Source organism: Lathamus discolor, chromosome 2 (assembly GCF_037157495.1).
Source record: "Lathamus discolor isolate bLatDis1 chromosome 2, bLatDis1.hap1, whole genome shotgun sequence".
Taxonomy (NCBI): Eukaryota; Metazoa; Chordata; class Aves; order Psittaciformes; family Psittacidae; genus Lathamus; species Lathamus discolor.
In genome coordinates this window covers 11,640,896-11,658,010 of record NC_088885.1, presented here as the reverse complement: position 1 = coordinate 11,658,010, position 17,115 = coordinate 11,640,896, and the positions used below count along the sequence as shown (strand labels likewise).

Sequence of the window (17,115 nt, the reverse complement as noted above, 5' to 3'; positions counted from 1 at the left end):
CATTGTCTCATGAAGGAAATCCTTCAGGACATATGTATAAATGTCTTCTTGGTGGTTTGTCACCTGAAGTCAGGAATTACGCACCAAATGCTGGTCATCCTGCCATCTTTGAGTCAGACAGAGCTGAGGATCTGGCTCAGTAGGTTGTGACACCATGGTGTGAGCTAGAAGGCTCTAAAAGTTCCAACCGTGCATTCACCTCACTTTAGGGTGCAGCTGACACTTGTGGTGTGACTTGTTGCTACATTCTCTCTCTGTAATCAGTAAGGCATGAGCGGTACCCCAGAAGATGAGGCAATGTTTCTATGATTGATGTTACTTCAGAATCTGGAGGACAAAAATTAACTGAGATGAATATTTGCCCTAGTCTTCAGGCTGATGTTTTTTTGTTTCATTCTTACTAATGTGTTCTGGTATTTCTAGAATTGAAAAGTAAGAGGTACAGAATATTGAAAAATTATGATTGCTCATATTTCAAAGAGAGTAAAAAAAAGGAGAAAAAATAGTTCAAGTTTTGGGTAATGGTTAGATTTTTCTATAAACCATTATCATAGTTGTTTCTAAAAAAAAGTCTTTTTGCCCTTGTCAAGTCATTGAAGGTATGAATTTGGGCCATTACATTGCCCAGAAATGGAGTGATGTGGAAGTCAGTGGAATGCTGTGAAACCCATTAGAGGTATGCTCTGAGCTAAGTGGATGGTGATTTGGAACTTAAAACACCATGAAGAGGGAGAGCCAATAAAGGAAGATGACTTTATTACGGGAAGGCCTGCAACACCCTAGTGAACTTTAGTAAATACAGAGACCACTAATTCAAACATAGGAATTGTATTGAAGAACCTTTCTGAGATGAGCTGGTGCTAAAAATACAGGCTGTATGGAAGCTGTTACCCTGAAGACTCTGGAGATGGAACAGCTGGCTCAAGGGGTAAACAATTGCAGACATTCTGCTTCAACCATATCTTTTCAGGCAAGCAGAAAGAAAAAGCTGGAATAATTCACTGAGATATTTTTGAAATCAATGCACGGTAACTGTAGGCTGTTTGGGGACTTGGATAATTGCAGGAAAACTTTGTAAGACTGCTAGCTGAAGTGCATTTCATGGCGGTCAAGTGTTATAAAAGCAGATCCTGATGTATGACTTCTTCAGTATAAATAGGAATACTGAGCAAGACTCTTCAGAAGACTGAGGTTTTGTGTACGGCAAAGGAGAGTATGAACAGGTTTGCTGGTGTTGGGGGACAAAACACAAAGAGTGCAAACTCTGAATGTGCATCTGAAAGCTTGGAGGAGGCCTAGAAAAGAACAGCAGTTTTATTCCAAGTGGTCACAGTGAAGTAAGAAAGTAACATTGGCAGTGTGATGCAGAAAGATGAATGGCTCATTAATGAATAACTTCTCAAATGTGCATTTGTTAGTCGCAAAAAAAAAAAGAGAACATATATAGACACACAGCTTTACAACAGATGGACATTAAGTTAAAGCTGAAGTCAGTAACGTTAATTAAAACAGTAGAGTAAGTAACTCCATATGACCAGTTTTCATGTAACTCATCAAATGGAACCATAGTTTTCTGATTAATTTCTGAGGGTTTTTTTTTTTAAGCTCTCATAAATAAGTATTCACTATCATTTACTTTGAACAACCTTGCATGGCTGGTTGGGTTTTTTTTCTCTAAAGCAGTAATTTGCAACTCCAAAATAGCAATATTAAGAAGAGGAGATAGTTTTAAGGGGTGCCAATAGTATTGTTAATCTTTAAGACAGGGAAAGAAGAACATTTTCTGAAGTTAATTTGTGATTGTCATGATTTTCATAAACTAGATTGTGTAAACATAGAAGGAAAATATGCTGTGAATTAAGAGTTGATGGAAGATGCTAGATTGATGTTTTATGTTAGCTTGCAGATAAAAATCATAGAATCATAGGATAGTTTGGGTTGGAAGGGACCTTAATGATTATCTAGTTCCACAGCAGGGACACCTTCCGCTAGACCAGGTTGCTCAAAGCCCCGTCCAACCTTGAACACTGCCAGGGCTGGGGCAGCCACAGCTTCTCCGGGCAACCTGTGCCAGCACCTCAGCACCCTCATAGTGAAGGATTTCTTCTTTATATCTAGTTTCCTTACTTAATTCTTTCGGAAGAAAACATAAAGAATATAGATGACATTTCAATAGGAAAAGACCTTTTCCTTTGTTTTTTTTTTTTTTCCCCCTGAAATTACTGAAATGGAAAAAAATGTTCTTAGACATAGCTTTTCTCAGTCTAGCACATGAGGTACAGTCCTATTTCTTGTTCTGTGACATAGAACTTAGTGCAGGATAATCCCACAAATCTTTCCAACCTTACAGTAACACTTTACAGACATTTTAGTGTTCTACAGTAAGAATTTCTGCTAGCTAATGGTGAAAGCTATCAACTGAAATTTGGAACTTCGGTTTCTTTTTTGTCTTTTCTGCACTTGTTATATAACATTAACCAGGAGGCAGTATCTTTGCTTTATTTCCTAATCTATTTTAAAAGATTAATGAGAAGTAGGGATTTTTGGAAAGCTATCTTAACTCGGTAATGAATTTCTTTAGCTACATAAATACCTCCTGTCAAGCACATTTTTTTCTCTCCTTTTTTTTTTTACTTAGATCCTGAATTTGCCTGAAGTTAGTAAGGATTCCAGATACAAAACGAATACAGACAGAGTCAAGAACAGAAAGAAACTTATTGATATATTGTCAACCCGGTAAGTTAATTAAAAGGGAAGAAATGTTATTTCATCTGTTAATGCAAATGGTCTTGTATAAGGCCTTGTTAAGTGAAAATTTTACTCTTTTGAGATACTGATTTTTAAAGAAAATGATTGACAACACTTTACTGATGTTAAATATACTGCCTTTTGCACATAGACTCTAGTGTGGAGTTTTAGAAACCATTTCAACTTCTTTTTAACTATTAATGTGAAGTTTAGTAAAAAAACCGCAGTGCTTTCTGCTTTCCTGGATGAATGCAACTCCTGGTAATAAAATGCTTGGAGCACCATTTGCTTTTGCTGTGACTGGGATTTTAAAGTTGTCACTGACAGTTACTGTTCCACTTGATGCTACTCCTTTGGTGCTGGTTCTGTACCATTGTACTCTGTGCCCCAAATTCACCCGGGGTCAATACTTTTGAAATCAAAAGGATATATACTTATATGTACTTGTGAATCATCCTGGTAAACACTTCAGTTAAAAATTATTCGCGAGGAAGCACAGGAACTCTTTATTTGAGAGATTAAAATAGCTATCTGTCTCGTCGTTTGACAAGGCCCACTCTGTGAAATGCCCTTCTGTTTAATGGAGAGGATGTTAAATTTCTATGGCGTAAGAATAAAACCTAAGCTTTGTAAAGGTGGCTTCAGCCACTTTGGGGGGCAAGCAGAAGAGGCAGTATATGTACTGTTGTAAATGATTCAAGAAAAGGAGTGCTATTGTTTTGTCCCTTGGCCTGTATGAATCTTTGTCAACAAATGTGTAGCAGTGATCATCTGGGCAATTTTGTTGTTTGGGGTTTTTTAGGAGCATTAAGTCAGTTGCCTTCCATATTCATTTCACCTGAGCAGAGAGTTTTAGTAGCGTGCTTCCTCTCTCCTCAACCCCACACCTTTTTTGGCTGCTGAGTGCCAGAATCACCTTGCACTAAAGAGTGTAGAGGGGGTGATTTTTCCTCTTCCTGTTGCACTTGCGGTTTTGTTTCTGTCTTACGTGTCCATTTTCAGATGTCCTGCTCCCAGTGACATACTGAGGTACCAGGTGACTTTACATTTTCCAATAATTATGGTGCAACTGTTGATGATAAACTTTCGGAACACATCTTTTACTTGCTTTCCTATAACAAATTATGTGACTGCACAGGTGAACCGACTCTTCCTGTAAGTTATAAGCCTTTGAGAGGGAACAGTTATCTTTTGACATTTTCGAGCTCTTAACTCTTGCCAATCTTAGTGTCAAATTCGGTTCATGTTGACTTATTACTTGGAGTTCATTTAATTTAACACGGCATTTATCTGATATACTCTGGTACCTTATAAAAGTGTCATTTTGCCATCCATAGATCAAATACTTAATAGCTTGTTGCTTGTGGTTAATGTTCAATGCTTCTTATATTTTTATGGGCAATATCTGAATATGAAGATAAAGTTCAAGAAACAGTTGTTCTTTCAGTGAATTGCCAGAATTCTAATTTGTTTTTATATCTGTAGCTATTAGTTCATCAGATTACCTCATTGCTCTTTCAATTACTGCTTTATGTCGTTTTTTGTCAGAGTTTATGTTCTGTTTTATTACCATCATTTAGGCTGAGTTTCTGGGTAATTTATATGCAAGTATGTGACCGTATACACGCTTCTGGAGTAGATATTTCCAATAGTATCCTGTTATGTCATATTATTGTGAATTCATCTGGCATTCAGTTTTAAAACACTGACTATAACAAACACCTTTGGCATTCTAATGGAGGTTGGATACGTTTCTATACACATTCCATGGTAACTTTGCTTTTATTCACTAATGCACAGTTGTTTGTAAAATTATATGTGCTTCATTTTTGAAGGTACTTAGAGAATTAAATGAATGGTTTGTCAGTGCTGAAAAATGTCAGCCCTTGAGAAATGAAGGGAAATGACAGAAGGGTAATAGCAGAATGTCACTGAAAAATATCTTAAATCACTGATTGCTTGATAGTATTGCAGCACATGGAAAGTATAAATGTGGGGTGCATTAGCTGGAAAGAAACACCTGCAGCCCCCCCCATTCACTCACTCTTTGTACACTGCTATCCACCTCAAAATGAATTTGTGGAGACGTGAGCTGGAGCAGCTTAGAAGAGTTGCGATTTTCTTGACATGGGTTCTGCTACAGCCACTTTTGTTGAGATGAGCCCTTCTGTGTGGTGAGAGGCAAAAAGAAACATGAAAGTGCTTTAAGGATTTAGTCAGGCCATTCATCCATGTCTCATTTCTGATGCTGTGCCAGGCAGGTCACAGACAACTTAAGGCAAAGCAGCTTTTTTCCAGTGATGTTGCAATGGAAAAAGTCAGCAAACTTGTTTGGTGTGCCAGGCTGAGCAGTAAAAAGCAGGTAAAAAATTGTATCTGTGTATAGGAATGTAAATGTTCCTTCTCTTTCATATATGCTTAGAATCACAAATGGGAGTTATGGTCCTGTAGTGGAATCCTTTGAGAGTACTGCTGTGAAAAGGCCAGCACAGATGTGGTCTGTGTCTCAGCATCTCAGCAGTAATTATGGTGACTAGAAGCACATGAGAGTAAACATACAGTTGTGTTTCCTTCTCTTTTTCTCCACCCTCTTCTGCTGCCATTTTCTGTTGATGTATCTTTCCTTTTCCACAAGACATTGGTGTTCTAAGCACCGTTTGTATGGCAGATACTTGGATCTCTGTACTTGCTTGAAAATATCATTGCTGTTGCACAGTAGATAACCTTTTCCAAGCTGTTGATGCTATTATGATTTTATTGAACTGAGGTACCACCAGAGCCTAGAGTAGGCTTCCATTAACATACCTAATCAGTCTCCTTCCTCCTGTGTCTCTTCCAAACTATTTCAGAGGATGACTTACCTTTTCTTTTCCTATTTTTCTTTATTTTCTAAATGGACTAACTGGAATTCATGTCCCCAGTAAGTGCAGGAAGAAGGATTCCTCCTCCTCACCCTCTTAAGGAAAAAGATATCCCAGGTTTTATTTAGGAATAGAAGGAGATGTTCAGACCTACTCAAAGGGTCAGGAACTCCCTGAAGTCTTGAGCATTTAATTTGCTGCATGTGTGGATCTGAAATTCTTAAAAACAACTGACCTCTGAATACCAAAGAGACAGTTGATGCCTTTCATTTGCTAGGGTTAAGCAATTGAGACTCTTTGGCCACAGTTTTATTCGGGGTGTGTGCACAAAGGAAACATTGGTACAACCAGTAAAAGTTAAGGAATGTTGGGGTTTTTTTAAAAAAGTCTGTATCTTGGGAATTCTTGACTCAAATGACCTCTAATTTAGATCAATGATTCTACTCACCACCTGCAGTAACCATGCCAGATTTCAGGGCAGTTAGATAAGCATGGGGATTATATAGCACTTAGAAGAAACTGACCTTTAAACAGAAGACTTTTCAGAAAGGTGTGAAATGACCTATTCATCACAGTCCTGAACTAAGTGATAATACAAGATGGAGGTGAATGTGGCTTGAGACGTAAATGTAGCTGAAACAACAGCTCTGAGAGGTGTGAATTGTGCCATTCATTTCAGGAAGAATATTTTCATCCTCTCTTTTCCCTGACAGAAATGAGGAGTGAAGCACATCTGCCCTTAGCTCTTCACCCCCACTTGCTGTCTGCTTACAACAACTCAACTCCCTCTGTAGGGTACACGTGAAAGAGCAAGGGCGAAAGGGGAAGAGCAGGTAGGGGTGATCAAATTCACGTACCCACAGAGACTGTCAGATCTCAGTAAAAGGGACTGGAAGGCTGCCCACTCTGGAGTGGTATGCTGCTTCTAGGGAGACCCAGTTCTCACATGGGGGCAAAAGGAGGGAACTACAGAAACCAGTCCCAAACATCTCGAGAGGGGGGAGTGTTTTCATTTCCATCTTCTATGGGGAAATGAATATAATGCTGCAAGGACCAAGGACTATGGATCATAGGATAGTCACAGGGAAGAAGAATGAAGACCTATGGGGTATTTTGTACTTGCTTTGCTACTGATGCTGGTGTCCTTTTCCCATCTCTGGTCCTCTTCCTGCTAGGCTCTTCTTTCCCCTGTCCCCATCATTTTCCTCCCAGCTTATTTCCCCACTCTCTTCCCACTGCTGACATTTGGACACCTACTATGTTTGCTTTACAAAAAAAGGAAGTTTCCGTGCCTTCTGTATCTTCCTCTTCATTTAGGTTACATTTCCCCCCAGTGACTCCAAAGCAGAACTCTGAGAAAAGCAAATTGCCTCTGAATGCCTTACTTTCTCACGTGTGTGCCAAGAGTCAAATTTACCATGACCCTACCCTGGGTGGAGGTCAGGTTCAATGGCTACTACAGAGGCCCCTGAGACTCCCAGCTCATGTGAGAACTGACAGACTACAGAGCACTCTGGTTTTTATGTTTCCAGTGGAAGCCTCTGGTTTGTGAGTTAGACGTACATCTATCCAAGAGAACCAAGTTTTAATTGTTGGTCTGCTCTACGCTTCCCTTCCACTTTTACCTTTGCTTCCTCTGGAACAGAATGGCACCAGGCACGATGTAGATTATTTTGTACGTGTAGATGTGCGTACATATGTCAAGGCATACATATATAGTGTGCACGTGAAATTTGAGATGCATCTGTGCAAAAGCTGGTATGATGCCAGTTGGAAGAGAAGCTGCTTTGAAGAAGGGGGCTTAATCTGTTGATGCCCTTCTTCAAATTACCCCAAAAGTTGAATGTTAACATCCTACCCTGCACCTCAGTAATGTAGACATGCTTTAAGGCAGTGCAGCTAAATGTATGCTCCAAGGTGCTTGGGGAAATTAACCTGTAAACAGAACAGTGTGTGGGGTTGCATGAATACAGGGGGAAGGGGAATAGCAGACATGGCCTCAGCCTTTTAAGTGAAGCAGCTCCCATAATGAAAACCACATAAATTCATCATGGTTAGTGTTCCTGCAGTTATAGCTGAATTACTGTAGGCTTAAAACCAGAAGTTTAAGGCTGAAAACGATTTGGAGTGAAACTTCTGTTCCTAGCACTTACATTTTAAAGGCCTTACTCTGGACTATGCACAGCAGCTGCATATTGCATATGTAGGTGTGAGGGGAAAAGGAATGAGAAGGAAGGAAGCAGGGAGGAACCTGAGATGGTTGCTAAATTGTTTCCACCTAATAAGGAAGAGAAGGGCACCTAAAGGGGAAAGTGTATTGTAAAAATGCTTAAGTTGCCTGACGAGGAGCGCTGTTAAACTCGTGCTTGTCAAGGCACTCCCAGGCTCTGAAAATCTCCTTCCCTATCCCCACCATTTCTTTTTCTAAGCCAAGAGCCTTGCAGGCTGGGGTCACTGGCAGTACCATTACAGCAATGAGGGTCTGGTTGTTAATTGCTTCAGCAGGACAGGTGTGTGACAGGTAATTAACTGCAGTGTGGCACAGCTGGCAAGCTTTCCTTCCCTCAGCCAGCTCCCTCAGCATCGGTGCGGAGATGGTTGAGCTGTGTGGGCATCCGCTACCAAGCTGCTAGGGGTTGCTTTAAAATCCTTAGCTTTAAATTGTTACGAGTTTTTAATTTGCATTTAGTCTTTCATTTGACTTCTGTGTGTGCAACTGAGAGAGATCAGAAATGCCTCCAACATCTGATTTTTGGACCGGGTAAGTTGGGTATTTTCTGTGTTCTTTTCCTGCCATCTTATGAATCTCCAAGTGCTTCCATATGTGTGGGAAGGTGAAGATCCTTCCCAAAAGGGAATTTGCTATTTCTTTTTCCTGATGACATATGTTACTAGCCACAAGGCTGCTGAAATCAAGGGAGATCTTTTAATTGGTTTTTGAGTGAGCTTTTTGACCTGACCCTTGGTAGGGCTTTTCTGCCCTTGAGCAGTTAAAAGAACAGCGACAAAATCCATCTATCTTTCCATTATCCTCAATGTGCTTTTATCAATGTGTGTTTACCTAGCAGTTTTTAAGTTAATTTGTACTTCCTTTGTTATAACTATAGAAGTTACACTCCTTTCGCTTACTTGAGAAAAGGAGACGAATGCTTGGGTGAAGGGAGCATACTTTTAGTCTGCATAGTGAAACATTATTTGAATCCAAAGACAGCTAGTTCTAGAACATGCTGGATTTTACTATTCGGGAGCCAAAATGGATGTTCCTTAAAAGTCATTATGGTTTTAAAACTTCATAAAGGAGCACAAATGTCCATTCATCTGTAGTACAAGTTCTGTACATAAAGCTAAGGGTTTATTGATAGTTCTAGTAAACTGATATGAATATTTATATATGCAGAAATACAAACAACTTTCAGGGTGGATTTGTGGTACCTGTAAATATCTCGGCTGTGCTTTATGTAGCTACTACTTACAATCCACTATAGTTAACATTGTTTAAAGTAGTTGACATATCCGTCAACTTGTCAGTACAGTCATGTTGAGCCCAAAGATAATTAAGGGTCTGGTGTGGTTCATGGAGTGAATAATCAGTAACCAAGAGGATGATGATTAGACACTAACACAGAGATGCTTACATGCTATTGCGTTAATACTATAGTGTTAATTTTGAAAACTCTAATTATATATTTGCTGTACGCTAAGGGATAATGAGCCGTTATTTGAATTTTTCAAATAAACTTTTTTTTATGACTTTTAATTTTGCATGGTGTCTTCCATAGATACTACTGTGAGAAACGATACAAACTATTTTACTTGGTTAACTAGTATTGAAGAGAGAAAATATTGTAGGTGTTTGAAATCAAATAGGCTGTTAATAGAACAAACCAATAGAAAAAAAAATGCAAATTCAAGTTGTGCTGGAAAACACCAGAATGTTTTTGTGGACTTCAGCAAGGACAGAGAGGGTTTTTGTGATGGACTGTATGTAAAAACCTACATGTTGCTGTTCCGTCTGCATTTGGTAGCTGTCCAAATTACTTCTCTAAATTAAATTAACTGCCATAAGCTTCCTATAGAAAAGAGTAGTATTTTGCTTCAGTAGTTTTTCTAAACTTACCTTGTGTGGATTTGGGTGGTTTTATCCATTAGAGAAACATGGATGGGCTTCTACAAAGGATGTACCAATGATTGAAGATTTCTTAGGAAACATGGGAAATGGAATATATGAAAAGAATACACACAGAGTAGATTCATTCATGCTTTAGAAGTCCTTATTTCATTGAAGAACAATATTTGTTAAAAAGAAATAAAGTTTACATTAATAATTAACATCATGAGAAAATGTATTTTACTAGAACCTGGGCATGTTTCTAATTCATTAAAGCCATTTCATCCAACTTGTGCAATTCAAGCAAACGCTTCTTCTTTTCCCCTTAATACTTGCTTTAAAACATTTTTCTATGCTTTGATATTGTCTTTTATAAATATCCATTCTCCCTTTTATTATTAGAGTTTGTTAGAAAGCAGAAGATGGTTAGGGTCTTGCTTTTTAGGAAGCAAAGCTACACTTGCGGATTGAGTAAGGAAATAAGGTGTGAGCTCTTATTTGATTTTTTGGTTTGTTTTTTTTCTTTTGGAGGCAGTTTTTTACATTATGCAGTAATGTTTTTTCATCAATTTATAGTTTAAAGTTAGAGTTTTTCATTTAATGGTGCCTGCTGGATTTACAAATTGAGGAAAAATATATTTCGTTGTATTTTTTATCATGAGATAACATTTCAGTTAGCTCATGCTGCTCTTTCTATTCTTATGATATTTTTAAGCCTGAAATATCTCTAATGTTAAAAGTTTCAGAATCTCATGCCTCATTTCAGTATTGCAACTTCAGTATTTTCATGAGTGCTGTGTAATTCAGTGCAGAGAAGGCCTAGAGTACTGTTTAAAATGCGAATAAGATGTCATGCAGACTACAGCCTTTTCTAGTGAATTAAGCCTTCATACAGGCTTTGCAGCAATGGGTTTGTTCTCCGTTGGGGTACATATCCTTCTTTTTTTCAGAGGTGTTTTCAGAAAGAGCCTGCATTCAAGCTTTGCAGTACAGACTAGTGCAGGGAAAAAGTAAATTCTTTTGAACTTCTAAAATGCTGGTAGTAATTATAGAAAGCTAAACTACAGATTTAAACTGATTCTACAAATAAATTATAATTTAAATGGCATTTATGTGATTCTATCTATAGCAGATGGAACATTTTAGAGGGAAAAAGGACTCATCTGGAAATACATGAAGCTGGAGCGTGAAGCACATGGTTCAGTTCTGCACTCACCGGGTATCACTGAAGTTCTGTGGACAGATAAAGATTCAGTTGAGAGTGTCATGCTTTGGACATCACATGATTAAGGGAATGATGATAGAAATATTAATAATTATAATAATTTCTTAGTGATGGTCCTCAGCACCATGGTTATGATGGAGTTCAAAAGTCCTCTTGTAGATATGCTGTCTTTTCTTGGAAGTGAGACAGTAGTGGAGGTTGAGGTGTCATTAAAAAGTAGTATCTGAAAAAAGCTTTTCACGTATAAAAAAGGAGTTAGTGGGCCATGAATTATGAAGCATTTCAGGAGGGAAATGTCTCAGTTGCTAGCAGAGAACAGCACAATTCTGTATAAATAGCACCAATAACTGATGGGGAACAGTTTTTGTGTGAATCATATTTGTACTGTGCATATTTTGAGCCCCAAACCTTAGTAATAGGAGGGTATGAATAAGAAGAATATTCAGATTATGAGAACTGTTGCCAAACAGAGTACTGAAGGGAAATGCAAATTATAATTTAGATTAAAGTCATGCTCTCCTAATGGCTGCAGTCACTGAGGAGGGAAGGTTATCTGCCTCTCTAGTTACCTTTTTTTCCCCCTATTTCCTGTAGTGTACTTGGGTTCTAGGTGCAGTCAGCAACAGAGTACTAAATTAGATGGTCACTAGATGTGTCCAAGAGTGGCATTATCTTTATGACTGACTACATCTTTACCATGAATTAACTTGAATATTCAATGAAGTGTATAGTTGAACAGTGCAAAAATCTTACATGTTTTCATTAGAAGTGATGCTTCATTATGCTTAATTTCTTCAGAAATCAGTGCTTCATTTTATAATACATTTTGCACTTTTAAAGCCTTTTATTCTTAATTTTCTATTTTATTGTCCTTCCAGTTCTACTAGTATTATTTATTTACTTCACATGTATTCAGCAGGAGTAAAACTTTTATTTCTGAGGAAGACCCATGCAAAACTTGGCTTTAAGCAACCTGGTCTTATTGGAAGGTGTCCCTGTCCATGGCAGGGGAGTTGGAACCAGATGAGCTTTAAGGTCCTTTCTATGGTAATTCTATGGTTTTCCTATTTGTTTAGTGTGCAAAATGCTTTGGGTATCAGGATTTATTCCCTCAAAGCTTGGGGAAGTTGTTACTACCCAGGGAGAATCATAGAATAGTTAGGGTTGGAGAGGACCTTAAGATCATCTAGTTCCAACCCCCCTGCCATGGGCAGGGAGAAGGGTATTAACTGTGAAGTTTGATTCCGTACCTATGGCCTAATTTGTCGCCAGCACTAGTTTCTTTTTCTTTATTCTAAAAATAGCAGGAAATACTTTGCAGCCAATCTCTCTCTATGTATTAAAGTAAGTTCACAAAGTTTGACTTTATACCGATTTAGGGATTTTTGTGCCTTGGGCTTAGTCTCTCTTAACTTTCTATCAGAAACTTTGAAGGTTGTTTTTTTGCATAATAACGTGTTAGAGGTAAAGCTGAATGTTACTGACATTGTTCCTGATAATGCTTGGGGAACTCTGAACTGGTGAGGTACAGAATACCATTAATAGAGCATCCCTTATGAAGGTTTCTATTAATTTCTATCAAGTCATTAAATTGCACCTAATTTCTTTTCAGTGTTGTACATATGACAAAGTAGAGCTTTCCTTTCTAATAATCCAGTAGACGTCAGTGTTATCTACCATCATGAAATTTAGAGAAATGATCACCAAAGAAGTTTCCGCTTGATTCAGAATCCAAGATAGCTGCAGAAAATACCGTCTCTCAGGGACTAGTAATTCTTCAAGAGTCTGTTTTATTCCTGTGTGTAACGCTACTGGACAAATGAAGAAAGAAAAAGTATCTAGCAAAAGATGAGAAATAATGTGATGGTATTGAATGCTTAGAAAGAAATAAGCTGAGCAGATGTCCTTAGAATACATTATACAATCATACAGCAAATAAATAGGTAATCAATGTTGTTATCTGGCCAAAAAGTGTGGCTGTTGATCCTCGTGTATGTTTTGGATGTAATGGAAGAAAAACACTCCGGTGCTTTACTTCAGCTTTTAGTAAGCAGTGTCTTATGTTAGACTTGTACCCATATTCTATCTGTTTTTTTGTTGTTAAATATGTACATGAAAGCAAACAAATGTGAAGCACATTAGTGTAATTAAGCACTGGAGGAAACCCATTGATCCGTATTTGAAACTGTAGATAAATTTAGCTTTACGTCATTCTGATCGTCTGAAGCAATCCAGCACAGAAATAGAAGTCAGTGCAGCTACATTATATCTTTGGCTTATATCTTTGGGTTTTGCGTTTCTGAAGCCCACGTGTCGTACATTTTCGTTATGTTACTCACTGTCTGGGAAGAAATCAGTGGGGAAGAATATGGAAGCAGTGAGAGAGGGAGGAGACATGATCTACAGTTATTTTTTGGAATCTGAAAGCACGGAGTTGAAACCACATGCTTCTTATTTGCTCTTAGGTTTTCAGAAAAAGCAACGATCGAATGGTTGCAGCTCTTTGAAGGTAGCGGGGTTCCATATGGCCCAATCAACAACATACAGCAAGTATTCTCGGATCCTCAGGTCGGTTCTCACCAAGTCTTTTCTGTATGTTATTACATGTGTTTTACAGAGTAATTATCACTTTTCTTGCCACTAAGACCTGATTTCAGCTTCTTTAAGATCTGATTTGAGAGTTACATGGTGGATTATGTTTAAACCAATAATATGGCATAATGAAAAATAAATACAGATCCTTAAATGAATTACATGCTTGGGAACACAGATTTTGTCATAATGAATTAAACTGTAGGTATTCCATGACTTGTATGGGAGTCTGTCTTTCAAAAATGGCTGATAGAACTGGCAAAGAAACTGTGTAATTGTGTTTTGTCAGATAAATATACAGAAAAGTACCTTTCTTGCTGGTCACAAGCAGCTGATTTTCTGTATGGAATATGGATAATCACAATGTATACTGTTTGGAAAAAAAGGCAACTTTTTGACTAGAAAGAGAAAAAATGAAGCACAAAGGTCATATGTAGAAAGACTTTAATCTGTTCTTGGCCTGGTGGTTTCCCTGGCTGAGAATGCTTCAGCTTTTTATTTATTTATTTTTAATGTTAATTTTTTTCACTGAATTGCATCCTTACATAATTAAAACTATTGTTCATCTGTAGAGTTATATTATCTCTGTGTTCCCTGGTCCCTGCCCTTCTTTTCACCCTCTAGCTTATGATGGCTTAAAGGGCCCAATATTAACTGAATTAAGCTGTCTTGAATAGTGTGACAGTATTTTATGGCTATTTTTTTCTCATGATGAATCTCATTTAAATGAATTTTTAAGAATGAGAGTAACCAGAAAAATGATTGACCAGTGTCCGTGCCTGCTGTCGAAAAGTGTTTGTCAGGATTGTGAATACAATTGTAGTCTTTGGGAAAGAACAACAGGCAAAACAATGTATCAGAAGGGAATAAATTTATAATAAATGTTTGTTACACTTTTAGAGGTATAAGACAATATTTGTTAGGCTACTGCAAGGAAAGAAGTTTGTTGCTTTTTTTTTTTTTCTTAAATAAATATGCTCTTTCTCCTTAAAATGATGTAGTACCATGCTGTAAAGTATGCATAAGCCAACTTTTTCACTTCATAACTTTCACAGGGATTAAGGTTGGGCTTTGAAGAACAGACAGCAAGAGTATTTTAGTAGGATCGTGGTTGACTTGGCTGTACTTGGGGCAACATAGGAAAAACATTCTCTGTTTTTTTTTGATGTTGCGAATTTTAAGAAGTCAGGTCCACTCTGAAAGAGGCTGTTTTTTAAAACATAGTATGTTGTGGGATGGTCATTAACTTCCAGACTGTAAAAAGGTTAGCTTGGTTACCTTGCTGTTGTTAGACTTCATCTAAGTATTATTTTTTAATACCTATATTATGATGATATTATGATTATATATATATGTGTGTGTGTGTGTGTGTGTGTGTCAGGTTGTTGCCTGAGATAGTTTGCCAATCTATAAAAGGTATCACAGTCCTGTGCAGAGACCACCATACAGTGGATTTAAAAGACTGGTTCCTGTAAAGGGCCACACTGATCTCTTTTGTTTTTTTCCTTCTGATGAAACTGCTTGAAAACGCTGTCTTCTACAACCTTCTTTGAAATAAGTGGCACTCGGACACTGTGTTCTTATTACTATTGGAAATGAAATGTCAGTATTTGTGGTGATGCTGCATGTTATACATGTGTTTAATTTCTGGTGCTGCCTGCCTCAAGTGTTTTTCTTAGTGATTGTTCTGTTCAAGGAGGGGAGAAGACTGCACTTTTTCTTGAAATACAGAAAATTGTTTAAGATATTGCTATTATGGCAAGATACTTGCTTTACGTCACTTATTTAAAATTAGACCCACCCACTCCACCTTTACGTATCTGAGGCACCATGAAGCAAACCAGCAATTCAGAGAGCAGCATGCTCAGCCTCTTAAGTATAGTTTTCTAGTTTCTACCCAAATGTTTGATTGTGAAGACTTCAGACCTTCACAGGTAGCTTCATTACCTGTAGTCACTTATCCGTAGCTTGGATTTAGATATTTAGGGACAGTTCAAGCAAAGCTTTTCACCTTTACCTTTCTTGTGAGCTGTAGTTTTTGCCATAGTACCTTGCCCAGTCTCCCTCCACTTGTTCATCTTTCTGCCGCTGTACTAACAGCATGGGTCTGGGATAAACACACATGCTCGTGTATAGCTTTGCTCTTTCATAAGCCACTCTGCAATTTTGGTTTCTGAAACCTCAAAACCTGTAACAATGCCCTAAGAGTGTGCCTAAGACTAGGGGAAAAAGGCTAGCAACACCTGAGAATCCGTAATCTAGGTATCCCCTGCACTATGAAATGCCAGTTGTAACAGGGAAAAACCATCAACAAGAACATACTGTAATCACAGCAAGATTTTTCTCGTGTGTAAAGCTGAACCCTGTCATCAAGTATGAGAACTTTGTAATCATGCTTCACAGTATTCCCATTATAATATGGTGGGTTTTTCCAGTCTTACTTTAGATGAGAAAAACCATTTCTAGGAAAGATGTCACTCAGCTTGCATCTAATAGCCTTACTTACTGATACTGTATAATAATAAGTACAATGTGATATAAAACAAAAGAGTTTATCATAATGCAATGATCTGCTTTCAGTACTTACTTTCAACCATTGCAAAGACTCCGTAAAAACATCAAACCTGGTGATACTTCAGTATAGACAAACTCTACCTCTAATAGATAATACTTAGGTCTTGCTAACCACTTCCATTTTGGGCGTTACCAGCAGAATTTGCTACTGTCTTCCTAGTTGATGTATGGATTTTGATATCCATTATGCAGTTATTCATTGTAAGTAGTCATGCACCATTAGTGACCAAGATGTACTTCATGGACATCAACAATCACAGAATGGTTTGGGTTGGAAAGGACCTTAAGCTCTTTTTCCAGCTCCCTTCACGAGCAGGGACACCTTCCACTAGACCAGGTTGTTCCAAGCCCAGTCTGACTTGGCCTTGAACACTGTCAGGGGTGAATCATTCACCTTTTTAGTTGACCATCAAAACACAGGGCAGCTCAGCTGTCAATCTTGCTGCAAAGGGTGCATAGGGCTGGTACTAGCCACAGACAGAAATCCTAGGTTGGAACAGTACGAAGGAGGAATGGGAGCAAGTTTGAGGAGATAGGAAAGGCAAGTAAAGGAGATGACTGAAATGATCTGATAGAACTTAATCAGCTACAGGTGGGTTGTTTTTTTCAGATTTTATTTTAGCTAAGAGCACCTCAGAGCTGTGAAGGCCAAGAGTGGTTTGTATAACTTCTTCTATAAGCTGAGATAAAACGACACGTTTTTGATCCCAGGACATTTTGTTAATATCATTAACAGCTTCAGTTGTACTCCAAGTGAGCTGCCAAAAGCCAGGAATTTTTTTGCTAAGTTGGAGAGCCAGGTGATACTGTTTTTTCCATGAATGGAGGGAAACGTCCACTTTTCCCACTGATTATAATCTTTTATTCATTTGTGAAGTTAAAATGAATACCACAAGCATTTGTACTGCTAAGTCAATCAGTCTGTGGATAGATGTATATGTGTAGTTATGCATGAATGGATAAAAAGTCTGAGAGGAAGGAGAGCAGATTCGCTAGTTCAGGCAACA

General features: G+C 38.0%; 1 protein-coding gene across 5 annotated transcripts in view; it reads left to right on the top strand.

Annotated features, from left to right (window-relative positions):
- Positions 1-17,115, top strand: part of SUGCT (succinyl-CoA:glutarate-CoA transferase) — a 310,973-nt gene that overhangs the window by 117,425 nt on the left and 176,433 nt on the right. For 3 of the 5 annotated variants that reach the window (XM_065665718.1, XM_065665720.1, XM_065665719.1), the window contains exons 11-12: positions 2,639-2,736; positions 13,408-13,510. In XM_065665718.1, coding sequence (XP_065521790.1) covers positions 2,639-2,736; positions 13,408-13,510 — 201 coding nt within the window. Of the gene's footprint in view, positions 1-2,638; positions 2,737-13,407; positions 13,535-17,115 lie in introns of all 5 variants that reach the window. The other 2 variants (XM_065665717.1, XM_065665722.1) reach the window with 1 other exon arrangement.